This window comes from Manacus vitellinus, unplaced genomic scaffold (genome assembly GCF_001715985.3).
Source record: "Manacus vitellinus isolate BGI_N305 unplaced genomic scaffold, ASM171598v3 scaffold_12_pilon, whole genome shotgun sequence".
Classification (NCBI taxonomy): Eukaryota; Metazoa; Chordata; class Aves; order Passeriformes; family Pipridae; genus Manacus; species Manacus vitellinus.
Window position 1 is genome coordinate 16,776,778 of NW_021938949.1, and position 25,813 is coordinate 16,802,590.

General features: G+C 51.5%; 4 protein-coding genes across 6 annotated transcripts in view; 3 read left to right on the forward strand and 1 right to left on the reverse strand.

Annotated features, from left to right (window-relative positions):
* The window catches only part of NPRL3 (NPR3 like, GATOR1 complex subunit), a 42,478-nt gene extending 33,491 nt beyond the window's left edge, over positions 1–8,987 (reverse strand). Inside the window, exons 1-2 of one of the 3 annotated variants that reach the window (XM_018067506.1) lie at positions 8,952–8,987; positions 6,977–7,046 (exon numbers count right to left, since the gene is read on the reverse strand). The gene's annotated coding sequence lies outside the window, so the exon portion shown is untranslated. Of the gene's footprint in view, positions 1–2,520; positions 2,560–6,976; positions 7,047–8,951 lie in introns of those variants that run through there. The other 2 variants (XM_008929841.2, XM_018067503.2) reach the window with 2 other exon arrangements.
* A 2,540-nt stretch (positions 8,988–11,527) lies between these two features.
* LOC103763108 (hemoglobin subunit pi) lies at positions 11,528–16,501 on the forward strand. The gene is made up of 3 exons (XM_008929829.4): positions 11,528–14,581; positions 15,592–15,796; positions 16,297–16,501. The coding sequence occupies exons 1-3, from the start codon at positions 14,487–14,489 to the stop codon at positions 16,423–16,425; spliced, it is 429 nt and encodes a 142-aa protein (XP_008928077.1). The 5' UTR covers positions 11,528–14,486; the 3' UTR covers positions 16,426–16,501.
* A 2,417-nt stretch (positions 16,502–18,918) lies between these two features.
* Positions 18,919–19,872, forward strand: LOC115307131 (hemoglobin subunit alpha-D). Its single transcript, XM_029957945.1, has 3 exons — positions 18,919–19,055; positions 19,199–19,403; positions 19,697–19,872. The coding sequence occupies exons 1-3, from the start codon at positions 18,964–18,966 to the stop codon at positions 19,823–19,825; spliced, it is 426 nt and encodes a 141-aa protein (XP_029813805.1). The 5' UTR covers positions 18,919–18,963; the 3' UTR covers positions 19,826–19,872.
* Positions 19,873–22,125: 2,253 nt separating this feature from the next.
* LOC103763098 (hemoglobin subunit alpha-A) lies at positions 22,126–22,953 on the forward strand. Its single transcript, XM_008929818.2, has 3 exons — positions 22,126–22,267; positions 22,418–22,622; positions 22,724–22,953. Exons 1-3 carry the CDS (start codon positions 22,173–22,175, stop codon positions 22,850–22,852), a joined length of 429 nt encoding a protein of 142 aa, XP_008928066.2. The 5' UTR covers positions 22,126–22,172; the 3' UTR covers positions 22,853–22,953.
* Positions 22,954–25,813: the final 2,860 nt, after the last annotated feature.

Consider the following 25,813-nt stretch of genomic DNA (forward strand, 5'->3'; position numbering starts at 1 on the left):
AGTAAAACTGTTGCTCTATATAACAGGAGCAGTGCATGGCTTGTTATTAACAAGTTCTTTCCTCATCTGATCTTCCCAGAGGTTCCCATTTAACCAAACGAATTTCAAAGCAGTTTCTGATGAGAGTTGGTTTTTTAAGAATGAAAATGTTTATTTCATCTCCTTTATTTACATTCTGGGATGTGTGCCCCTGGCAGACCATCCCCCTCCAGCAGGCAGGTATCCCTGATAACCCAGTATCACTCAGAGAAGAGGGCAGGCGTGGGTGTGTGCTGCAATCCCCTTATCTCTTGGCCACAAGTGAGCCCTCAATGCCCAGAGAAGGAACTAATGCACCATATTCCTGCTTCTCTCTGAGTTATGGACTACTACAGAAATTAAGACAAATGCACACAGCGAGGTCTTTAGTGGCACCCAGGGGAAATTTCTTTTATTAGACCTACAAGTACTGGAGATGAAGGACCACACAGGGACTTTATAAACTGTCAAAGCCTCTGGTGTTTGCACAAACAGCTCCCCCTGACCACAGCACGCTGATGATGTTTGGTTTATGGAAGGAGCAGCTGTGTACAAACTTCCAAATCCCTGACTGCCCTGCTCCAAACTCCAACCTAAGGACAAGCAGAGACATGGGGAGACTAGTCAGAGACTCCAGAGCCCACACTCCTCAGCCACTGCACTGGGCTGCACAGCTCAGGAAGTTTGGGAATAAAGGGCAGGACCTGGACTGGCAGTCCCTGGAGATCACACTCAAAAGAGGAAAAAGTCCCCATGACAGCAATGAGCTTTTCCTCCTCTTTTTGCCCCGTTCAGCTGCTAAAATAGGCTTGTCATGGAGCCAGGAAGATGATAATAACATGGATCCAAAATCAGCATATGTTTGGGGGGTGAAGGGAGGAGGGGGGCAAAACAGAAAATGTCGGCTTGCTCGTAAGAAATGAGTTCCCCTTCCCTCCTCCAGCCTTGGCAAAGGATACCTTGGGAGCTGGAAAACTGATCATCATGATGACTTTTACAAGGAATTACACCAGCAGATCTTTTAACAGATAAACGTGGTGCTGAAGGTAAGAGCTCAGCAGTTCCCCAGGAGAGCTCATGACACCAAAGCCCTGCCTGCCCTACCTTGTACAGGACTCTGTGGGGAGGAGGAGATTAAAAGGGTGATTTTGGCAAGTCTTCAGTATCTTCTCACTAGCAGGGACTTCTCTGTCTGGGAGAGTGCTGGAACTGCAGCCAGATGACACACTCAGGACAGATAACCCTGAGATAGGTGCTCCCTGATGGGTACAGACATCTGGGATCACTGCTGGCTCTCCCCAGAGTCACCTGGACTCCAGCCCCATTCTCCTCCTCTGACAGCCTGGATTTATTGGTTTGGCTGGTTTGGGTTTTTTTTCCCCCAATGCTCTACATAATTTAGACATTTCTCAGGCCTCAGGACAATAGGGAGATTGAGGGACAGCAGATATGTTATTCCCATCATTTCAATTCATCACCTCCTCTTAGAAAATAACACTTTTACTTTAAATATTTTAAGACTCATTTTCCAATCTCTTGAGTTTATTAAGAAGGCCTAAAAATACTGACTTATCAGAGCCCAGGAGTTTGTTAGAAGCAGATTAGGTTTTGCAATTGGGCAGTAACGGTCCCTTCTCCTTTTATGAGATTAGTCTGAGCATTGTGAATTCCAGAGGGAAGCAAAATTCTCCTGTACTAAGGAATTCAGCAGGCAGAAAGTAAATACAATAAACAAAAGCTTTGCTTTGCCCAAAATATCCTACCACTCCTATCACAAGCTCAACATAGCAACAGCACATGGAAAAAGGGGAGGGGGGGGGAACCTCAAACACAAATTCATTTTTGCCCCCAAGAACAGATAATAACTTTTTATGTGCCACAGGAATTCAAAGCAAGGTTTTTATAAAGAATTCTTCTTTGAAGGAGTTTGGAAGTGGATATGAGTATCCAGGTGAGGTTTATGTTATGCAACAACCAGAGATGCATTTTTGACTTCTGGGGCCCTGGGTAGTTGGGCACTTTCACCTCACATCCCATTTAGCTTAGTGGGGCACCAAGAGCAAGCAACCAGCACAGCTGCTCAAAGCCAGGTCTCTGAAGAGCTCTCCATCATTACTCTGGGATTAAATCCTTTGCTCACTGATCTGTGCTTTTAAGTCATTGCTTATCAGAAAGCAATTTGGGTTAGGGCTCCTTGCTGGAATGACTACAATGCCAAGGCTTTATTTGTTGCATTCTCACAGCTTTTCCCAGTTCACAGAAGGGACAGTACCACACCCATCCTGGACTCCCTACAGGAAGCACAGAAATGTTAGTAGGACCTTCGTAATTATCTTGGCACAAACCTTTAGCAATACATTTCCTACAGACACTGTGATTTAGCATATAATTATCTCATCATTCGGTGTAAAACAGAAACCAGAAACAAAGCACAATTAAAAGGATGGTGAGAAAGGAAAGCCATTCTAGACAAAGGTGATTGTTTAGAACGTTTGGTCTTACCCTGAAACCAATTGCTCATCAGTTAGAGGACATTGGTCTCTGAAATGGGAACATGGCCATAAACACAAAACAAAACACAACAAAAGAAAATAAACGAGGCAAGTACACAAAATACAAAAGAAAAAAAAAAGAGATAATATTAAAAACTAGGATGAACTATTAAAGGGTTAAACTCCTGTAAAGGAAATATAATTGTTGAGAGGAGTCAAAAGTTAATGGAAGGTGAATTCCAGGGATATACTGCAGGCTTAGACTGACAACACGGAGAAAACAGGCTAAGGCAATGTAGTCCTTGCAGTAAACACTGGCTGCTGCAACGTGTTTTCCCACAAAACACTGCATTTATGGAGCTGGATTTGCACCACCCTTTTTAATTCATGCTTACCTTAAGAGAAACAGGAGAGGTCGCAGTCTGATTTAGAGCAGATCCTAAACTCCAGTTTATTCCTGCCATTTTCACCAAAGACATCCCATGCAGCCCCAACCCATGCAGCCCCAAATGACCCACAGCTTTTCCCAACTCATTCTGCTGCTTCCATACCCACAAGACTTAGGAAAAGAGGGTGCCCAGTGTTTATTGTTGCAGGGTTTTGTAAAGGCCCTGGCCCACAGAACCACTGCTGCTCCCCCAGGGATCCACACAGCAGGTACAAGTCTGGCCAGACTTGCAGCACACGTGAAGTCATTCTCTGTCTGCCCCAGGCAATAAATACAAACTTAGAGAGAAGAAGTTTTCAAGGCAAAGAATCTCAAACCCTTCCTTATAACAGGTGCACAGAGCAGGGCTCTGTAAGCAGCTGTGCTCATTTTTGTATCAGAAATACCTGTTCCCATTTTAACAGTCAACTACTTTCTCCCTCCCCCCAGTTAACAAGATAGAAAAGGACTTGCTTCCTGAAACAGATTCCCTAAATATACTGAAAAATTAATCAGATAAAAGCTTTATAATGTCCACATTAAAAAGAAGAGATAAAATGAAAACCTCCAACATTTACTTAATGCAAAACACAGCAGATTTCTGCTGGTCATGCCAAAAAGAGAACTCAGAGAACCTCAATGACAAACTACACAAAGGCAGTGACATTACAGGAAGGGTGTTTCAAGGGATGGGTGGATGAATGGAAAAGCACAGGCTTACAGAAAGGAAGCCTTTCAGAACAAACACAGGGAAGAACACTGGAGTCCAGTGAAAGAGGGACAGAGGAGACAGAAATGTTATCACAGGAGAACTACTGTTTGTTAGAGAGGGACAGTCAAATCCTTGTTTGTCACTAACTTGGGTTTTTTTATAACAGAAGCCAATTAATGACATCAGTGCTGCCAAATTTGCTAAACGTCCTCCAGTTAGTCAGTCATGCCACTAAAATTCAGAGTCTGGTGTAACATATGTTACTATACGTGCCTCTTCATTAGAATTTTTGCTTGCTGACTCCACCACCTTCAGAAAAGCTACAGAAACCATCTCAAACCAATTTAATAAAGCATTATCTTACGGCTTCAAGAGGAGTAATTGCCTCACATTTTTTTCAGGGGGGAAAAAAAAAAAGGCTGGCAGGCATCTCCATAAGCTATGGGGGGGTGTATTCCTGGAAAAGCACTCAGAAAACTGAAGGATGTTTTTAAAAAGAGCAAATGATGAAAGGCTGAGAGGGAGCCAACAAAGAGAGACACTTGACAGGAAATTTGTTTTGACAGTAACAGTCTTCTGAATACCTTTTTGTTGCATGGCCACCATCCACACACCTCAACCGCTTTTGCTGCTCAACTTGCTTTTAACAGGAAGTAAAATCTATATTCTGAAGACCCAGTACAGCTCCATTGGCAGAATTTAATACAAACAAACACACATGAGTAACCTGGAGGGAGGATTACCATGAACAGGCTGCCACTGTCTATTAAAAAAAAAAATCAAAAAGCATAACAATGACCAGGAAATTGAGAGTGGACGCTAAAAGAAATCCAATTATGTATACAAATATGTTATATGGAAATGGAGTTAAGGCACATAAACTGATCTAATTTTGTCCTGTCTGAGGCCCTAAAGAAATATATACACCTCAGCCCCTGAAGGAAAGGTCAGCTCAGAAGTAATTGATCTGGGTTCCAATAGCTTAGGCAAAAAGCAATAGCAAACCTTACCTAGAATACAGTCTGTGCTAGATTGCTAAAAAATTAAATACAGCCATTCAGTATAAAAAAGGATTAATCCAGCCCTCATAAGAACTATTGCAGCTACAAGATAAATCTGAAATAACATTTGCTACTAAACATGAAAACATGAGACCCAACCCTACAACATTATCCATCTTGCCATACACCACCAACTCAACCTACCAGTCTGCCCACTCCACAGCCTCAGTCTGTGCCACCAAAAACATCCACAGATGCTACTGACATGCACTGATTAAAGTCACCAACTCTTCCTTCCAGAAATAATACAAAACTCCTCTCCTTTCCTAGTTTACAAATCACATGCACCTCACTCTCCACAGGGGATCTGCACCTTTTGCCTCCACTGTCCCCTCAGAATCTCTTCTACTACAAGGCACCAACTTCTGTTACTCCTAAAACTGTCTGATACAAATCAAACACTCAGCAATCTGTTGCACACAGTTTTGAAGACATGTTTTTGTTTTCTGCTGGAAGAAGCATCTGTGTACCTAAAACTGAAATATTTTTTCCACCCCTATCAGTCAGTGAAAGATACTAAGTTTGCCAACAAACCTTCTCTTGTCTAATACAAATTAACAGCTTTTCGATAAACCAACTGGAAACAAACAGGATTTTGCAAGAGACTTTGAATTTTGGAAAGCAACACAAGTTGTGTGCTGGACCCCTCTAGCAGAACCAACATTTTCAGAGCAACAGAAATGCTGCTCCTCTTCTATTTCCCCCTCATGTGCCTGGCAGATACAGACAGATCCAAATAAATTCTTTTAAACACTGCAAGTTTAGTAACAAATACCTGACCAAGAGATTGAGCACAAACTTTCAAGCCCTGGGTCCTGAACACCACTACAATGAAATAATCTAAGTATTTGTTTAACATAGGTTATGTGCCAGCACATTCACTCTATTTAAAACCAGTTTCAGGAAAACAGTGGCAGTTTTCTCATCCTTTGAAGGGATAAAAGCTTTTCCTACATCACTGCAGTAACCACATATTGTATCACACTAATTCAGCAACACAGGCAACATCCAACAAACAGCTACATATTAAGTGCTTGGTCCAACCTGCCAAAATGGCAGAGGCCATAAGAACCAGTATGAGACACAAGCTGGCATCATTCCAACACCATCTTAACCTATTTTAGGGAAATACCAGAGCCAGGGGTTCAAACAGCAACCAACAAAATCCCTGGGATAAGCAGTGCACTGAGCCTTCCTGCCACCCACAGCCCAGTGTGGAACACCATTCACCAGTTCCCAAACACACTCCCACTGGAGTTGTGCCCTATTTGTACTGCACTCACTGCACATGCACCAAAAGACTGCCTTTGAAGGTTCCAAAGGCACCAGAAAAGGCAGGGGATACAAATGACCTCAAGCAAAATGTGTTTTCCTAAGACCCCAGTCCTGAAAAACCAAATGAATTGATGATGCTTATTGTCACAGGTGATTTTCATTTCAGCTACACCATTCTCAGCCATAAAGTTAAGAACAAGCTTACCTTTCTTTCTGGGGAAAAGTGATTACTTCTTTTGTACTCTGAGTGAAGAGCAACAACTGCCCCCTTTTACTAATCACAAATCACAAAGAAGATCTGCAACTGAATTATGGGCCAACAGACAAAAGAACCCTTTTTCTCCCCCAGATTTATCTCATATCTAGTAGTAATAAATTTAGAACTATGCAGCAGATTTCAAAAGTTCTACCAAAACTAATTAGAGGGTCCATCCATACGTACATACATGCTGAACAGCACACTGCCTGCTTTCAGTGCAAATGTTACCCAGTGATTTCCTGTAATTAAAAAACTATCTTTAAGTCTCAGTTTCCTTTTACTATGTCACTGACACAACGGCAGCTATATCTGGAGGAACAAAATTAGTTATTCATTAGTGCACAGCAATTCCATACAACAATCACACAAGCTGGGGAAGAATTTGAGGCGACCGAATAATATGTCCAGTTAGAGGTAGGCAGGTAAAGAAAAGTGGAATTTTGCCAAAGGATTAATACTCCTAGTTTTGAAAGGATAGTACTGCCTGATACTGTACAAGCACAAAATACCTGACCTCTACCTTGTCCTGAAAACAAGAGATTCAGTAGCATTCCCTCATCAGACTCATTACTAAGAACCAAGTTGCTCATAATTTGGTGTTAAAGCATTTTTGGGCAGGTTGTCTTCTGTACAGTCAGAGAGAATGTGCCTAGAAGCTAGGAGGCAAGAGAGCAGGAGGCCACCTCTCCTCTGTTTCAAACTCTTAGGCAAGGAGAAACGTTTTCCCCCTACCTGGAGTCCCCATCTTGATCTTCTGTGGTGTCACCAGAGCCATTCACAGCGTATCGACTCCTTGGTTTGTCTGAAGCAGAGGATAAAGATAAGTTTATCAAGGAAATATCTCCTTAAAGAAGTGTGATTGTGCGTTTTTCTGTTCTCAATCGAAAACACATTAAAAAAATAGGAGAAACAGGTTTTTTACTCTTCAGGGGACGAAGAGGAGAAAGTAAAACATTTACAGAAATCGACACAAACCACTTGCAGAGAGCGGAAAGTGGAATTCTGATCACTGCACTTCCCTCATTATTGCCCAGGTTTTGGGACAATGGTAATGCTACAGAAGTGCAATCAGAGGAAGGGATATCCTTTACCAACAAAAAGCAGGAGTGGGGTGTGAGGGAAGCAGTCAGCCAAAAAAAGTCTTTTCAGATTTGAGCTATAAAAATGAAAAGGGATTTAAAGACAATTCTCTCCTGGTAAAAAGCGACTCACAACCCAAGCAGGGGTGCCAAACCTCTCACAACACACAGCAGTCAGCACAGGACCAAAGTCAAACAGCCTCATCACTCCACAGCACCTTTAGGCCCTGCACTGACACTGATCCAACTCCAGCCCCAGGCACTGTCCTGGATCAGGAGCCTTGGAGGAAGAGGCACAACCAGTGCTGGTATCCAAACAGTTCCATGGTCCTGTTTTGCTGGAGAAAATTAAACCTCCTCCAGCCCATTATTCAACACGAGGCACTAAAGTTAAATAGTTCCTACCTATTTTTGGTTAAAGCTCAAGGTGTCTTCTGAACCTTCTCTCCCTAATCAGTGCCTTCACTTCTCACCCTGCCTCCTCCTTCCCCTGCAGCTCCCAAAACCCATGGGATTCATCCACCCCAGGAACAGCAACAAGGCCCAGGGTCAGTAATAACACCTGGCACTAATTGGCTCAATAACCCGGGGTGTGAGGGGTGCCTGGGAACCTGGAGGTGTTTGAGAACCAGACTCCTAGGAGGGGTTGTGAAGGGGGTGGGGGTGTGAGGAGTGTCAGGGCATTCTCGGGGGTTTGAGGGGTGTTTGAGGGGTGCCAGGCCCCCATGGAGGGTGGGTGAAGGATGCCAGGTCCTAATGGAGAGTGTGAGGTACACACAGATGGTGTGAGGGGTTTGAGGGGGGAGGGCCAGATACACACAGACCCCCATGGAGGGTGGCTATGTGAGGGGTGCCAGGTACCCACAGACAGTCTGAGAGATGCCAGGTCCCTGTAGACAGTGTGAGGGGTGTGTCGGGTGTCAGGTACCCACAGACAGTGTGAGGTGTGAGGGGTGCCAGGTACACGGTGACGGTCTGAGGGGTTTGTGGTGGGGGTGCCAGGTATACACAGACCCCCATGGAGGGTGGGTATGGGAGGGGTGCCAGGTCCCCGCAGACATTGTGAGGGGTGTGTGGGTGAGAGTCAAGTACACACAGACAGCGTGAAGGATGCGGGGGAGGATGCCAGGTCCCCACAGACAGCGTGAGGGGGATGTATGGGGTGCCAGGTCCCCGCAGACAGTGTGAGGGGGATGTATGGGGTGCCAGGTCCCCATAGACAGTGTGAGGGGTGTGTGGGTGGGAGCCAGGTCCCCACAGACAGTGTGAGGGGGATGTGTGGGGTGCCAGGTCCCCATGGCCAGTCTGAGGGCTGGGGAGGTGGGGGTTCCAGACCCCAAGAGGGCAATCGTGGGGTCGCTGCGTGTGGCAGCACGCAGCCCCCAGGGTTGAGGATGCCAAGCCCCCACGTGGGAGGGATGCCAAGCCCCCCGACGCGCGGGCAGCCATGGCCCCGGCGGGAGGGCTCGTCTGGGGCGACGGGGCAGGTGCAAGCCGCACCCCGGGCCGGTCCCCGCGAGGCATCGCGCAGCTTAACTGTCCTGCTGCGGGCGGGGTGCTCACGGCGCGCGCCTGGAACGGGAAGGCGGAAACAGCAGCTTTGTTGCCGCGGCTGCCCGATGGCTCACCAGGATCACGCTGATGGGACTTGTGCTCGTCGCCCATCCCGGCCGGCCCGCCAGGTAAGGGCCCCCGTCCGCCGCCGCCGACCGCGCCTTCCGCTCTGCCGCGCCGCACGGCCTCGAGGCGCGGCGCCCGGGCGGAGCGGAGAGGCACGTGCGGGGGCTTCCCGGCTGCGGCAGAGCGCGGGCCGGACCCAGCGCCTCACGGCCCGCGGGCCAGCCCGAGCGGCGCCTCTACCCACAGGGCCGGCGGCACAGCCCCAATGCCCGGCACAGCGCCAAGTGTCCCGGCACAGCACCCAATGTCCGGCACAGACCCAATGCCCCGGCACATGACGCAATGTCACGGCACAGCCCAATGTCCCGGGCACAGCCCAATGCCCGCTGCCAGCGCCAATGCCCCGGCACAGCCCAATGTCCCGGCACAGCCCAATGCCCCGGCACAGCCCAATGCCCCGGCACAGCCCAGTGCCCTCAGTTCTGGGAACGGGGCTTCGTGTGAGGTGAAGTTCGGACCGTCACCTCACACCTAGCCCCGTTCCCAGAACAGCCCAGTGCCCCCAGTTCAGTCCAGTGCCACCAGTACAGCCCAGTTGCCCCCAGTTTGGCCCAGCATCTCATACACAACCCCATCCCCAGTACAGCCCGGTGCTCCCAGTTCAGCCCAGCACCCACAGTCCCATCCCCAGTATAGCCCAGTGCCCCCAGTTGTGCCCCGCACCCCACACACGCATTCCCTCAATCAGCCCAGTGTCCCATGACACCACTCCCTGTTCCACACACCCCCAGTTTATTCCAGTGCTTCACATGCCTGCAGCCAGCACCTTCCAGCTCATCCCAGTGCCTCCAGCATGGCCCAGCACCCCCAGTTCAGCCTCATATCCAGGCTATGGTGGCCTCCAGCCCTGATCCCTCCCCAGGGGCTGCCAGGTCCTGGACTGCCCAGTGTTATTTCTCTTGGCCACTTTGGGTCATTGGTGGCTTTTCAGCCAGTTCAGTCATTAACATCTCCAGAGCTGATGGCAAAGAGCAGCAAATGCTTGTCACCCCCAATGGATTGTCATCCTGATGGAAAGGGTGGGCAGGCACTGGAACTGCCCAGGTCAGTGGTGGAATCACCATCCCTGGAAGTGCTCAAAAAACAAGTGGTTGTGAGGACATGGTTTAGTGGTGGGCTTGGCAGTGCTGGGTTAATGGTTGGGCTCAGAGGGTCTTTCCAGCCCAAATGATGCCATGATACCAGGGTGCCTGCGGGAGGCTGGCTGGGGAAGTCAGTCCTCTGGGCTCCCAGTGCTCATGGAAAGGCTGGATCGAGCTTGTTGCTCATGTTCATGATCTCAGGGAGCCTCACAGCTCTGATACAACCTGCCTTGTGGTTCCTGTGCCTCTGGATTAGGAAGGGTGACGTTACTTCCCTGGCACTCTTTGGTGTCTTCATCTTATTTTATGTTTAACTGAGATCAGAAATTATCAGCAATTATATTAGAGGATGTCCTGGGGTTTTATGCAAATTCTTCTGTATTTGATTGCATTAATAAGATATTTGACCACCTTGAGATATTCCCACTGTGGATTTTACTGCGCAGTCCCCCCAGGGACACAGTGCAGGGGTGGGGGCTGCTGAGGGAGATGAGCAGCATGGTGTAATCTGCAGGGCCATTCTCCACAAGGCCAGAGATAACAATTGAGCAAGAGGAGGTGACGCTGAGGGGACAGAGTTGTCTAGGGGTGATTAAAGAGCAGTCCCATTATCGCAGCAGAGCACTCCTCATGCACCAGCACTGGGCAGCCACGTTAAAATTTCGCAGTATGTCTGCTTCAAAATATAATTTCACTTTCTTAAATAATAAATTACAGACATATCTGTCATTTCCATCTCTTGGAGGTTCAGTAGCAATTAGTTAGTCTTTATTTCTATTAAAGCAAAGATTGCAAGTTCTTCGAGCGCTGGTAGGAAATTAAAGAGTAAAGCCAGGCTTTAGACTCCAATTTTAAGACTTCAAAAACTTAATATGCTTTGAATATTTCAGAGTTAGAGCAGATATATGTGCCACTTAATCCACAGCATTCTCCTTGAGGGGAAGACAGTTTCTGCAGATAATACAGGCGTATGGGGAAAGTTATCCCTGATCTCCCAGCAATGCCATTCAAGAGGCCACTGGGTTTACAATCAGGACTGACAGAAATTATAATCCCACTTTTATAATTAGCTAACAGGCCTGTTGCTCTCTTCTACTGCTTAAAATGAGAAACTCAGGCAGCTGGGTTTTAGAACAGGATTAAAACCGACCCACATTAATTTAAAAAAAATCACTTTTGGTGATTTTATGACAAAAATCCACCATCTGCCCAAGAGTGGACACTCTGCTGTGAGTCTATGGATCATCAGGAGAAGCAGCAGCAAGAGAGGAAGGCAGGTCTGGTGGAGTTTCCCAGAGGACATGGTTTCAGTGCCAACCCTGTGACAGAGGAACACCATCAGTCATGTTGTCCAGCTCCTTGTGTTGCTGTGGCCAGGACCCCCCTGTCTCACTGCCCTATGGGCAGCTGGAGCACTGGGATGAGGAACTTGGCTGAGAGGTCCATGCAAAGCCAGAGACAGTCACTTCCCACAGCATGTTGTGTTCCGTAGCTGAGGGTCATGCTTTTCCCTCCAGGCACTCTCCTGAGGAGTTTCCACAACCATTCCCAGCACAGCTCCGATCCTGGGGGAGCAATGAGCTCCTTCTAGCAAACCACTGTCACCTTTTGGCTGCTCTGGCTTTTGTGATAGTGCAAGAGTAACTCTCAGAACAAGAATTCAAATTCCACAATGATTTCAGTGATGATGACTCCTCCTGTGCAGACATCACTTTAAGCATTGTGCCTACACAGACCTTAATCCTCCAGTCACAGAGGACCAATGTCCAGGTTACACAGTGGGCAGCAAAACAGGAAGGAATCCTCAGGGCCTGTGCCTTATCCCTGTGTATATCTGGGTCACAGCATTGATTGAGTAACCCCTGATTAAAAGCACTCTCACTGAGGAGAGCTTGGAGCACAGCCATGGACACGCCGTGTAACAGGCAGCACTTTGGGGAGGAGACAAAAACATTATATAAATGGATACTTCACAACAGCATCTTTATTTTTCAAAGTAATCTTTCTCTGGGAAAACTGCAAGTTCTGGAAATGTGTGTAGCAAGGGATGATGAAAGCCTCCTTTGGTAATGCCATCCATTTAAGCTGTATAAACTGAATATTGTGTTGTCCTGTGCCCTGGCTGCTGCCCATGCTGTACTTTAAATTGGAGACTGCACTGCTCTGCATCTGTGTAGCCAGAGTTAGCTCCAGGTTTTCAGGGGACATGTATGGCATTATCAAAGGAAAGATATACAAAGAGCTCTCTGATAATATTTCCTATAGTAATGTGACTGTTCTCCCTTGGTCTCAGGTGAGCCCCCTCTTGCATCCCCTCTCAAAGTGAATTATCCAGCCCATGGGCAGGAGGGCTGAGGAGGAGCTGTGGCACTGAACACAATCTGAAATTAAATCCCAGATGAGGTGTTGGCCTCCACAGAGGGGATGATAATGCAAGATCACCGAACCCAACGGGGCTTGCAGATCAAGAGGCACCGAGTGCTTTGTGCCTGCCCTTTGGGGAAGTCCAGGGTTTCTCCTGATTCATGTGGCAGGTGGCATGCAGAGAGGCTTAAATTCAGAGCCCAGCACAGACTACAAGGTGTGGGTAAGAGTCCTTCTGCAAGTGCCACTTGCCCCAGGGCACGGGGGACACCAGAGGATACAGAAGTTGCTGTCTGACCCCATCCCTACCACTTTTCTGGTACCACTGCTTCATTCCCAGCCGATTCCAGGATGCAGTGGAAGAGCCACACTCCCAGGAAAAGCAGGGTTTGTAGTGTATGGATCAACTCCTCCAGGCTATGGAGTCTGCCCAGAGAAGAGAGACCTATCACCACGTGACAGCAAAGAAGAAACTCCTGCCACACACACAACACACATGGCTCCCACCCCAAACCCAGCACCTGCCCAGCAGCACAGCATGGCCATACCATGGCTCCCAGGAGAGGCTCCAAGGCTGCTGCATGCTCCAGGTGTGACACCCATACTTTGGTACAGGCTGGACATACTCCAATCCACACATGATCCAAGGACCAATAGATCCCTAGAAGGGTTTTCCCCTAGCTGGGGATCACCCTCTGGAGCAGTGGGGTACCACTGCTGTGAAACACAGACACATCTTGGTGAGGAATCTGGCTGAGACAGACCAACCTTCTCTGCTCAAGTGTGCAGGACTGTTTGGGCAGAGCACACCATCTGACCCCTCTGACTGCACCAGCCAGCAGGGCTGCCAATGCTCAGGGGTGACTTGTGAGGCTGCTGCAGCTTATCAGCATGGCAGAGAGATTTACCTCTGCTTCATGTGCTGGCAGGATATTCAAGCCCAGAAGTTCAGCAGCGACCATTTCCAGTAGGGTATTTCTTTGACACTTTGCCCACTTATCTGTGATTACAGGCTTGTGCTGGTCTTCTTTTTGCTTGTTTGGTCCTTCACCCATCCAGTGTGCCTGTGTTCTGATGCTACCAACCATTTATTATGGGACCAGGCACTCCTGTGCATGTCCAGCACTGGCTGTGGTGCTGAGGGCTATTTTACAGTACCAAGGGTAAGGAACAGCAGAATCACACAGCTAGAAATTAAAGACATGCAACAGGAGGCATTTAGTGATGAAAACAAAAAGTCTGACTGGTCTTCCTCAACACACACTTTTTTTTAGGACCATACTCAATTTCACCAACTCTCTTATCCATAGGAAACATTACTACCACTGCTGTTATAATCCATATCAATTGCAGAGTAGGTCTCTAATTCTCTGTAAGAGGCTGGCAAAGTGAAGTCCTGGCAGTGATGAAGAAAGTAGCAAAATCTCTACTTATTCTCACAAAATCACTGTTTCACTGACCCTCTGAACTATACCACATATCTCCTAGCCTGCCTCTACCACCACCTAGGAATCATTTCATGTGAAAAATTGTGGCACAGGGCAGCCACATATACTGGAATTGTATTATATGGCCCAGAAAGGCCCAGAGTCTTGTGTTCACACTTGTGAACCAAAGGAGGAAATGCAGATTCCTCTCCAAGCTCCTTAGTATGCTTGAAGTCCATATGCTCCTCAGCTTAAAGATGTGTCCTAACGCTTCATCAATGGAATTTCCCAGCATTATCTCTCTGTTCATGTATCAATATGTGTCCAGACAATTTCTTTGGGCCACACAGCTGTTTTGTTAACAAAGCAAGAAGCTGATAAGGCCGGCGGGAGAGGAGGGCAGTGCGCTGACCCTGGCCGAAATGGCCATTGCTCCTCGGGGAGATAAGTGTCTCCCGCTCCATGGGAGGGCTCTGGAGTGACCAATGAGTGTGGACAGGCACCAAGGTCCGCTCTCCCCTTCCCCTTTATAACCAGGGCTGCCGGGGTGGGGAGCCCAAACCTGCTCCGAGCGGTCACTGCGAGGGACAGAGCCAGCACCTCCCGCACGATGACGCTGACCCAAGCCGAGAAAGCCGCCGTGGTCACCATCTGGGCCAAGGTGGCCACCCAAGCCGATGCCATCGGGGCAGAATCACTGGAGAGGTAAGGCCCCAGCACTCCCCCAGAGAGAGTCCCTCACAGGGCATCACTGTTGGGATGCATCCCAGGGAGAACTTGGGTGAGCGAGAGCAGGCTGGGACCGCTGAGAGTTGGTGGGGAGTTGTGTTGTTTGCAATGTAATCATCAGGAATTATATCTGGGCTACTAAATGCTTCAAAAATCTCATGGCAAGCCACTATTTTCTAAACAATTCAATAGGCTTTTTTTTCCTCTTTATAGCAATTCAGAAGAATTCATAGCCAGGAGCGCTGGGAAGGAATTCAAAGTCATTTATACTCAGTGTCCTGAAACAGCATTATCCCTGTTAGGGGATGAACTTGAAGTGGTTTATTGTACAAATGATGCACTTTCTCTTACTATTTCTAAAATAATAGCTATCCACTAAATTCACTGAATACTCAGATCTCATTGTTCCAGTTGATAAGTAACAAACCCTTAGGAAAAAAAGACAACTGGATGCCCTGCATGCAGCACCACACAGTAATCCAAGATTCATACCAATTAAGCATGCTGGCAAAAAAGAGATAATAGTCTGGAAATTGTTCAGAAATTCTTATCTTATTCCATGTTATTTAAATTTTATTTACAGCTCACTATAAAGTATTGTGATTCTCCTTCCAGGACTCTGAGTATCACTCACACTGATACTGGTTTGTTCAGCTCATTTTAGTTTGAAGGTCCTGGAAACTGGGTTGTAGTGTACGAGAGGAAATTTGGTACAATTTGGGGCTATTTCTTATTAAAAACAAACAAAAGCATAAATACATTAGGTTTTAAATTATTTAATTCTTCTCAAGTGTGCACAGATTAGCCTGCTGTCCAATCTGCATGTGCTGCAGGAGAGCTTAAGAGCAGAAAGACCTTCCCAATGCAAACTTCAAGCCCCCAAAGCTCTGAAGGAGCTGAAGGTTTACACTGCACTTGCTCAGGGTTTTTACCACCTCACGGATGCCATTTCCACTGCTGAACCTCATTCTCGTGTCCTCCTCCAGGCTTTTCTCCAGCTACCCCCAGACGAAAACCTACTTCCCTCACTTCGACCTCAGCCAAGGCTCGGCTCAGCTTCGTGGCCACGGCTCCAAGGTCATGAACGCCGTGGGGGAAGCCGTGAAGCACGTTGATGACATTCGAGGAGCTTTGGCCAAGCTCAGCGAGCTGCACGCTTACGTCCTCCGCGTGGACCCCGTGAACTTCAAGGTGAGGGAGCACGGACACTGCCGGGGGGGGAAACTGCCATCCCAGAATTAGAGACCACAGTGGGGCCAATGGCAGCTTGATCCCTGACTGCACTGCACAGCGTGTTGTCCACCTGATTTTTAACCTGATTGGATCTTTTAGTGAAAGATCTGGCCCAGTGTAGGCAAAGAACTGCTCAGGGGGCTCCTATGGTTTGTGTTAGACAGACTCGAGTCTCTGCTGCCTTTGCTGTAATTCATGAATCCCCCTCACACATCAATCTACATCACCTCGAACAAAGCCTTAATAAATTCTAAACATTTCCACTTTGTTGCATTTCCCTTTGGTGAGGAAGGAAGGGACAATTGGAAGAGGGAGTGGGAGCAAGCAGTGCCTTTTCCCCTTTTGGTTGAGACATGTAGTTGTCATCCCAGAGCATGCTGGGCCCAAACTCCATTGCAGACCCCTAGACTAACATCTGATACTGATTATGATGGATTTAATCCTGGTTTTCCCTACAGCTGCTTTCCCACTGTATCCTGTGCTCCGTGGCTGCCCGCTATCCCAGTGACTTCACCCCAGAAGTTCATGCTGCATGGGACAAGTTCCTGTCCAGTGTTTCCTCTGTCCTGACTGAGAAGTACAGATAAATGGCCTCCACAGAGGGTGAGGGAGGCACATCCCAGGCTCTGGGGAATCACCCCTTCCTAGGCAGCCCTCTCAAATCCCCTCTGCAGGGGGGTTTGGTCATCTGCAAAACCCAATAAATAATTCAAATGTGAGCAATGGTCTCTGTGCTTTTATCTCCATGTGTGCCACCTGCACCTGACTGTGCAGGCAGGGGTGTTCTGAAATGGAGGGGGAAAGAGTAAGCTTTGTAAATTCATGTACTAATTCACATACCCATGAATTAATATACCAATTCATGTGCTAAGATGTACAAATTCAGTGGGAATAATGTAATATTCAGCAGGAACAACACACCATTGAACAGGTGCCCAGAACAGGCTACAGCCCTGTGGCTGCTGCTGCTCACCAAGGTATATCCACCACAGACTGTTTACAGGCTGACCAGGAAAGAGTCTTTTGCCCTGTTAGGATATGGAACAGGCCCAGGCTTTTTGTTAGACCTATCCAAAACCCATCCCAGCCTGTTGGGAACAAAACCTGCATTGCCATGTGTTGTGATGCTGGGCATTGTCTTCTCATGCCTCTGTCCATGGGGTATGGACGTGGTATCTAATGTGCTTCATGAACACCTGCTAGACAGGTTTGCTAAAGGGACCATCCCCTCAGCTTGACATCTCTGATTTTAACATGGGGAATTTTACATGGATTTGAAATTTGGGAAGATGAGGGATTCTCCATACATACCTGTTATGGGTTAACCCCAGCAGGCAGCCAAGCACTACACAGTCACTCACTCACTCACTGCCCCCCTTCAATTGGATGAGGAGAAAAAGGAAGGAAGAATAAAAGCAAGAAAAATTGGGGGTCAAGATCAAACGAACAGAAATTATTGTTTAATAAGTGAAGAATAAGTGGAAGAAGAGAGAAGAAAACAAAACAAAACAGTTGATGCAGAGGCAATCACTTCATTTCATGGGTAAACTCATACCCAACCAGTTCCTGAGCAAAAAAGAAGGTTAACCCCCCTAAAACTCCCTTAAACCCTCTCTTTTTCCTTTTATTGCTGAGCATGGGGTTATATGGTATGAAATACCTTTTTGGTTAGTTGGGCTCATCTGGTTGTCTCCCCTCCCACTAGCCTAAAATCAATTATTCCCTGGGTGGGGGAAGAGTGAAAAGCAGAGACAGCCTTGATTCTGTGCAAATGCTGCTCAGAAAAATCTGGAACATCAGCCTGTTACCAGGGCCAGTTTGGCCAAAAAAATTAAGCACAGCACCATGTGAGCTCCTGTCTCAGAGGACTTCTGACATGAAAAGGTGGGTGCAAAGCCTTAAGCCTGCTCTGCTAGACAGCCTGAGCTGGCACTGCAAGCAGTGATTCTTGTCTCATTCATGGAATTTAGGGACTGCATTTGGAAAAGGGGGAAAAAGGTGGTGCAGAAGCTCTCAGGCCACCAAATGGCTCTAAACCTGTCACTCAGTGTGCCACAGCAGCTTTTAAAACATTCTGCATCTGTGGGTCTTGGCTAATTTACAGGTTTAAATCTATGACTTAGGTGGTAGGTCAGCATCTGGTGTGTCCCAGGGGCTGAGAGAAGGATGTGGCAGTCAGAGGAGATGGCCTCAAGTTGCACTAGGGGAGGTTTAGGTTGGATATTAGGAAAAATTGCTTAGTGGAAAGGGTTGTCAAGCCCCGGAACAGGCTGCCCAGGGCAGTAATGAAGCCACTATCCCTGGAGGGATTTAGAAGGTGTGTAGGTGTGGCACCTGGGGACATGGTTTAGTGTTGGCCTTGGCAGTGCTGGGTTAATGGTTGGACTTAATAGAGGGATTTTCCAACCTGAATGATTCTATTATTCCATAATTCTATGGTTGTATGACCAACCACCATGTACCCTTACCAGATGTCCCAGTGTTTATGGGGAGAGGCAGGAGCACGTGTCATGGTGGGAAGAAGGGAAGGAGCCCAGGCCTGACAAGCATCGCAGGACAGACTCTGGGTCACAGCGCTTACCCTCCATCCTCAGGCACATCCCCTTCCCTGCCCAGGTGTCTCCAGGCTGCTGGAGGAATGGTGTTTCTCATGGCAGACCCCCAGCATGACCCAAGGCTCATACTCAGAGGCCATGGGGTCCCTTGGGGCAGAGAGGGGCTGGATGTGCCGGAGTCTGGAGGACATAGGACTAGGGACACTTGTGGGATTCACCCCAACACCCACAGAGCCAGGCAGGGCCCTGGCCCATCCAGGGGGACTGGTGGGTCACAACAGGAGGCTTGAGGACATTCTGGCCGGGGCAGACAAGGCTGTGACACCCACGGGACATCCCCATGGGGCAGCCTGGCAAGGTGCTGCCCCCAGCCTGGTGTGGGGCTGGTACAGTGGGGCAGGGCAGGGTAGCCGAGCCCCCCAGGGCCTCCTTAGGGCTAGCCAGCAGCCCCCCAGCCGTGCCCCGCCCCTCGGTGTGATAAGATAAGGCCAGGCAGGGGTGCAGGCAGCTATAAGAGGGCGTCCCCAGGGGTGCTGCTGCCACCAACCCCTGCCTACTCCAACCGCCGCCATGCTGACTGCCGAGGACAAGAAGCTGGTCCAGCAGGTCTGGGAGAAGGTGTCCGGCCACCAGGAGGATGTTGGAGCCGAGACCCTGGAGAGGTGCAGGCTTGGGGACCCTCTGGGCAAAGGGGATGAGTGGGTGGGAGCCCCACGGAGGGGCCGGTGTGGGGGGTCCGGCTGGGCGAGCCCCACTGACTGTCCCGCTCCCCCAGGGAGCCCCACTGACTGTCCCGCTCCCCCAGGATGTTCGCCGCCTACCCCTCGACCAAGACCTACTTCCCCCACTTCGACCTGCACCATGGCTCTGACCAGATCCGTGGCCATGGCAAGAAGGTGGTGGCTGCCCTGGGCACCGCCGTCAAGAACCTGGACAACCTGAGCCAGGCTCTGTCTGAGCTCAGCAACCTGCACGCCTACAACCTGCGTGTGGACCCCGTCAACTTCAAGGCAGGCGGGGACAGGAGGCAGGGGTGGGGGACAGGGATGGGGATGGGGAATGGGGGACAGGGGATGGAAGATTGGGATCAGGATGGGGGACAGGGGATGAGGGATGGGGATGGGGAATAGAGGATGGGGGAGAGGAGGTGGCTGATGGGGATCAGGATGGGGGATAGGGACAGGAAACAGAGGATGAGGGACAGTGGACAGGGATCAGGATGGGGGACAGGGGATGGGGGACAGGGACTGGGAAGGGGCCCTGGGGCTGTAGCAGCGGTTCTTAGCCCCGTTTTTCCTCGCAGCTGCTGGCACAGTGCCTCCAGGTGGTGCTGGCCGTGCACCTGGGGAAGGACTACACCCCCCAGATCCACTCTGCCGTCGACAAGTTCATGTCGGCCGTGGCCTCCGTGCTGGCTGAGAAGTACAGATGAGCTGCCACCTGTGCCCGTGTGCCGCCAATAAAGACTCTTTTGCCGCAGCTCTGAGTCCGTCTGTGCCGGGGCCGAGGGCTGGGGTGGGCTGGAGAGTGGCAGTGCTCCTGCCGGGGGGAGGGGGCTACCAGTGAGACCAGCTGTGGTACAGGAAGGGCAGCACTGGCCATGGGCTCCCTGGGTGTCCCTCGGCGTCCTACCTGCTTCCACCCCTCCCCAGCATGGGATGCAGCCGACAGCAGGACCCCTGGACTGTAGCTCAGCCTGGCACTGGCTGTGCCTTCACCCCTCCAGGGAGCAGGGGAAAGGCTGTGCCAGGACAAATTTGGCTCTTGCGTCCCTTTGAAGGATTCTCGGGGTGGGGAGGGAGGATAAATCCTGCCTGTCTCCATCTATCAAGACAGCTAGCTGTTTAGGACTTTATTAGGGATGCTGTGGGAGCTAAGTTGCTTGCATGAGCTCCAAAAGCAATCAGAGAATTCATGGGAGTAAAAAAAATCCACCACAGATCATTAAGCACAAAGCCCCTGAGCCACAAATCCCAGCTGGCTGCCAGGGGAGAGCCCCTGCACCCATCCCAGGTGTCTGCACCTCCCCTGGGACACGGGCAGGCTTGGAGTGGGGTGTGCAGAGCTGCAGTCCAGCACAGGGACGCTGGTTTCAAGGCTTTGGAACCTGAATTTAAAAAAATCCCTGATCACGGTTGATGGGCTGTGAGACACTAAACTAGCCCTGGGTTTGCTCTGTGCTGTGATACCGGAGGAGGGAGATGAGGTCCTGCAGGAGAGGGGTGCCCAAGTACAGGCAGAAGGCAGGTATGGGGTGTGCAGGGACCCTGCCTGCACACAAACAGGGCTGACAGTCCCCAGCCACGCTGGTCCCTGCTCCTACAGGTGAACCCACAGCGCTTTTCCTCCATCCTCAGACACATCCCAGTCTACATCCCACTGTGCTCATGTGCGTTTACACCCATTTATTCTTGTGCCACCGGTCTGAAGTGTTCTGCTGCCTTGGCAGCTTCCCCCCGATGCACACAGGCTGTCCCGCCGATGTTTCCCAGAAGATCAGCCCCCCCTCGTCCCTCCCCACTCCCTCCCCACGCTGAATTGGTGCCAGACCGAGCTAATCTCCCCCAAACACAAACGATAAGAACCGTCGGCAGAGGAGGAAACACGGGCGTGAACTGTCCCCTGCTGGACTGTGCCAGCTCCCGAACCTGCTGGAAGCTCCACAAGCCCCTTCACCCTCCTCGTCTTCCTCACCATCCTCATCTACCTTGCCCTTGTTACCCTCCTCGCCTTCATCATTTGGGGCACACGGGGCTGGCCATAAACCACCGTGGCCCAGAGTGTCTTCATTCCCACAGCACCTGCAGCAGTGCCGATCCCCGTGGGCTCTGCCAGGTGTCCCCCCTTCCCAGGAGTCCCCCAGTCCCCACAGCACTGGCACCAGCACAGGCTGTGAGCAGGAGAGAGGGCTGGGGCAGGGGAGCTCCGGGGCTTGTGTGCAAAGGGATGGGACGGTGGTTCGAGGAGCAGGGGCTGAAGAGGGCACACACTGTGGGGTACAGGGGTTCAGGGGCACTGAGGGAACGAGAGGGGTGCAGCAGGGCAGCTGCGTGCTCAGGGGCTGTGTTGGATGATGGGGGACGAGTCTAGTGTCTAGTGTATGGTGTATAGGGACGGCACAGGTGTGTGCAAGGATGTGTCAGACGGCAGTGTGTGTAGGGGCAGTGCATGTACCAGGGCAGCTCACACGTGTGTGGAAGCTCTGCTGGATGGCCCAGTCTGTACGTGCAGGGGCCCACGGGGCCGTGAGTGGGGCTCGGGGATGTTGGGCTCAGTCTGTGGGGCACAGACTCCCCCACGCTCCTGTCCCCGCCGCCTGGCCAGAACCCATGCAGGCTGTGCCCGGGGCTCCTCAGCCCGTGCCCCACTCCGCGCTGGGAGGGGACACGGGGCAGCTCCTCCGCCGGTGCCAGTGCAGACCTGACCTCAACCCAAGCCAGCCCGAACCCTCTACCTGAACCTAAATGTCATCCTAACCCTAAGCCTAACCCTACTGTCAGCTTGCGCCAGAGGGGTAAACCACTGCCTGCGCTGAACACGAAGCCCCGACCCTCCCTGGCCGGCCCGGGGGTGCGGGGCACAGCCCCCCGCCGGTGCGGGTGCCGGTGAGCGGGCGGGGGGGTCGGGCCGGCGGCCCGCTACTGGCGGCGTCCAGCGCCGGGACGGGGCCAGGGCGGGGCGGGACGCGGGGGCGGGGCGGGGCCCCAGCACCGATACTAAGGGCGGCGGCCGCCAGCGGGGACACCCGTGCTGGGGGCTGCCAGGGCGAGGGTGACATCATGGTGCTGTCCAGTGCCGACAAGAGCAACGTGAAGGGCGTCTTCGCCAAAATCGGCGGCCACGCCGAAGAATATGGCGCCGAGACCCTGGAGAGGTACGTGTCCGTTCCTGGCGGGACCCTCTCTCCTCTCGTCTCCGTCCCCGAGTCCCTCCCCTCTGCCCCCATTCTCTCCCCATCCGCAGCTGTCCCTGCCCTATGTCTCTGTCCCTGTCTCACCTGTCCCTGAATCCGTCTGTTCCGCAGGATGTTCGCCACCTACCCCCAGACCAAGACCTACTTCCCCCACTTCGACCTGGGAAAGGGCTCTGCTCAGGTCAAGGGTCATGGCAAGAAGGTGGCGGCTGCCCTGGTCGAAGCTGCCAACCACGTCGATGACATCGCCGGTGCCCTCTCCAAGCTCAGTGACCTCCACGCCCAAAAACTCCGCGTGGACCCCGTCAACTTCAAAGTGAGCGTCTGGGAAGGGGCGACCAGCCCCGCTCCCCTCCTGCACCCCTTGGCCACCCCCTCGCCTCACCCCCTTGCTCACCATCTCCTTTTGCCTTTCAGCTGCTGGGCCAGTGCTTCCTGGTGGTGGTGGCCAGCCACAACCCCGCTCTCCTGACCCCGGAGGTCCACGCTTCCCTGGACAAGTTCCTGTGCGCCGTGGGAACCGTCCTGACTGCCAAGTACCGTTAAGACGTGTACCGTGGCTGGAGCTGGACCCAAGGGGCACCACCAGCCCTCCAACAGCGAGCAGTCAAATGTTCTGAAATAAAATCTCTTGCATTTGTGCTCCAGCTCTGGTGTCCTGCTCTGTTTGCTGCCTGCGGGGAGGGAGCAGGAGGGATCTGCTTTGGGGATCTGAACTGGGGGTCCTCCCACCAGGTGGGCGCATGGAGGAAATGGGCACTGGTTCAGCAGTGTTTGGGGGGTGGTTGCCCGACAGGGAGACACTGCTCTGCCAGCCCTGGGGCTCCGGGAGTGAGTCTTTTCCCCTCCAGGCACCAGCGGAGGGGAAAGACTCACAGATGATCACGGGCTTCCTGCAGCCCCAACCTGTCCAGGCTGTCCCATCAGGGCTCCACGCTGGGGTCCCCACCAGCCCCATGCACCCCTTGTTCAGGGCGAATTGTCACAGAGCATCTCCTGGAAATGCTCGTGGGAGACGGTGGGGTACAGGGGCTCCCTGCACCTCTGCCCCTCTGTGTGGTGGCACAGTGAGGGCACCCCAGGACATCTCTCTGTGCACCCCCAGCACCCAGAACTCTGCAGTGGTGTAGGACTTCTTCTGTCTCCACCTAATGCTGCATTGCTGGGGTGTCGCTTTAGGGGAGTGCTGCAGAACCGCAGGGGGAGCAGATGGGGCCCAGCTCCAGATCCAGCAGTGTTGGGGGGTGTCAGGGCAGGGAAAGGAGCCCAGGCAGCAGAGGGGTGTGGGGTGTTGTGGTGTTGGTGTCTGCACAGCCCCCAGCCCTTATCACAGCCCACAGCAGGGTGGCCGTGGGGGTCTGATAAAGGAGAGCGTGGGCTCTCCTCCAGCTGTGGGTGTGGTGGAGATGGGCAGCAGATAGTCTGGGGGGGCTACAACCTGCCAGGTGCTGAGTAAGGCTGCCCTGTCCCTGCCAAGGCTGGGAGGTGCTTGGTGAAGGGGGGAAGGTCCAAGGAAGCCCCGTGGTTCACAGGTTCATCTTGCCACGGGCCCCTTTGATCCCTGGCACTTGCAAGGATGGACACTTGCCCCAGCCCCATGGTCTCCAGTCACTGTCAGTGAATGCACAGAGACAGGAAAGACTCCAAGGACTCCAAGGAGAGAGAGAGGCCCTCCAGCCCCTGGGGTTTCACCTGCAGAGCACCACCACACCATGTGCCCACTGCCCCTGGGCATGGTGAGGAAGGAGGAGAGAGCTGGTCAGGGCATCGCTGGCCAACCTGATCCACCTTTGCACGGAGCAGGTGTTGGAGCAGGTTCCACCCTTCCAGCCAACGTTACCCAGACAGAGCTGTGGGCACAACTGTGCTCCACAGAGAGCCTCTGCTCCCTGGGGATCCTGGAGAGAGCGGGGGTATGCTGGGGGCTCAGGGCACAGAGGTGTGCGAGGCACTGTGGGCTGGTGTGTAAAGCACTGGGAAGAGCCAGCACCAAGTCCAGCACAGACTCAGGCACCTCCAAACCCTCATGGTCCCGAGTGTGGTGGGTGCCAGAGGCAAGGTGTAAGAGCAACATGGGGGTGGTGTGTATGTGGAGGGTGACACTTTGTCCCTAAATTGGGTTTCACTTCCAAGTGCTCCCAAGCCGTGCTGTGCCCTCGGGCAGGACACATGGGGTGGCAGTGGGCAGTGCCCTGGCCCTGCAGCACTTTCCCAGAGTTCTGTTTTTGGCCAAAGAACCTCTGATCTCGTGATGTCCCAGCCATTTGTCCCTGCTGCCACAAGATGGGGACCTCCAGCCGTGGTGCTTTATCGGGGCCAGGCAGAGTGTGCGAGGGGCAAGCCTTGGTCCTGCCTGCAGGGGTGGAGCAGGGAGAAGCAGGTCTGACGGGATGGGTTTCCAGCCAGCCCGAGGTCCTGAGTGCACTGGGGACTCTGGAGCCAGCTTGGAGGGGTCCAGGACCCTCCCCAGCAGCCCATGTCCAGTGCTGAGTGCCCCTCCTGGCTCAGGCACAGGGGCTCCCTTCCCTGGGCATCCCTTGGTGGCCGTGGCGTTGTGTGCCCCAGGACACAGCCCACCCCACGGGACAGACACAGCTGGGCTCTCCCTGAGCTGGTATTCCTGCCCAGCTGCCTCAGGACCTGCTGGCACCTCAGCAGCTGTGCCCTGGAGCAGGGCAGGTCCAATATTCACCCTAGTGCTGGCCCAGGGTGATTTTGCAGCTGGCATTGCTGCAGCTCCAGTGCTGATGGGAGATGTGGAGGCAACCACTGCATTGCCACAGCAGCAGCAGCCCAAAATGCCCCAAAGAGACATTGATGAGGTAGAATTTGGGGACAAAGGCCCCTGATCCAGACCATGGCAGCACTCAGGAGGCAGAGTCACACCAGGCAGCTTCAGGGCAAGATGGGAGATGGACATCTCCAGGTGAGAGAAAAGCCTGTTTTGATGCCTCCACCCTCTGAAGCCCTTTCTTGGATCTCATTACTATTTATTTTGGATGGACAAAGCACTTGTGGTGCAAAGATATCCCCAGAACAGCACAGTGTTTTGTTATATGATGTCACCAAGGCAAGTGGCATCTCAGAAACCCCATTTTTATTAAAATAAGGAGCTAAAATGACATCAGGAAATGAGTTTGGTGCTTATGACTCACCTGATCAAAACACTTCCACCAGTCTCTTGAGGGGCTGCAAACAGCATTGACCACATAGGTTGGATCCTGCTCTTATTAGCATTGGATGAATAGTCATGGCCCTAGAGAGAATGTCCTGGAAAGGGACACAGAAACACATACTTCTGGAGGATGTCATGCATCCTAGGGGAGTCCACCAGGAATTATCTATGATTTACAGAAAATGCTAGATCAAAATTCAGCAAAGAAGCAGCGGGAACATAGAGAATTAATTCCTTACTGGAAGCTGATCTTAGGAGACCAGTTGAGAGGTTCTCTTGCTGGAACGAGGAGGGAAAACATCACGTGTTTTACAAACTGTTCTTGTTTGTAC

What these genes read in the sequence shown, in the direction of transcription:
- LOC103763098 (XM_008929818.2), top strand. Translation starts at nt 22,173, where the DNA reads ATGGTGCTGTCCAGTGCCGACAAGAGCAACGTGAAGGGCGTCTTCGCC. An exon ending in GGCGCCGAGACCCTGGAGAG is followed by an intron (nt 22,268 to 22,417) that starts GTACGTGTCCGT and finishes TCTGTTCCGCAG; the next exon opens with GATGTTCGCCACCTACCCCC. An exon ending in TGGACCCCGTCAACTTCAAA is followed by an intron (nt 22,623 to 22,723) that starts GTGAGCGTCTGG and finishes TTTGCCTTTCAG; the next exon opens with CTGCTGGGCCAGTGCTTCCT.
- LOC115307131 (XM_029957945.1), top strand. Translation starts at nt 18,964, where the DNA reads ATGCTGACTGCCGAGGACAAGAAGCTGGTCCAGCAGGTCTGGGAGAAG. An exon ending in GGAGCCGAGACCCTGGAGAG is followed by an intron (nt 19,056 to 19,198) that starts GTGCAGGCTTGG and finishes CCGCTCCCCCAG; the next exon opens with GATGTTCGCCGCCTACCCCT. An exon ending in TGGACCCCGTCAACTTCAAG is followed by an intron (nt 19,404 to 19,696) that starts GCAGGCGGGGAC and finishes TTTTCCTCGCAG; the next exon opens with CTGCTGGCACAGTGCCTCCA.
- LOC103763108 (XM_008929829.4), top strand. Translation starts at nt 14,487, where the DNA reads ATGACGCTGACCCAAGCCGAGAAAGCCGCCGTGGTCACCATCTGGGCC. An exon ending in GGGGCAGAATCACTGGAGAG is followed by an intron (nt 14,582 to 15,591) that starts GTAAGGCCCCAG and finishes GTCCTCCTCCAG; the next exon opens with GCTTTTCTCCAGCTACCCCC. An exon ending in TGGACCCCGTGAACTTCAAG is followed by an intron (nt 15,797 to 16,296) that starts GTGAGGGAGCAC and finishes TTTTCCCTACAG; the next exon opens with CTGCTTTCCCACTGTATCCT.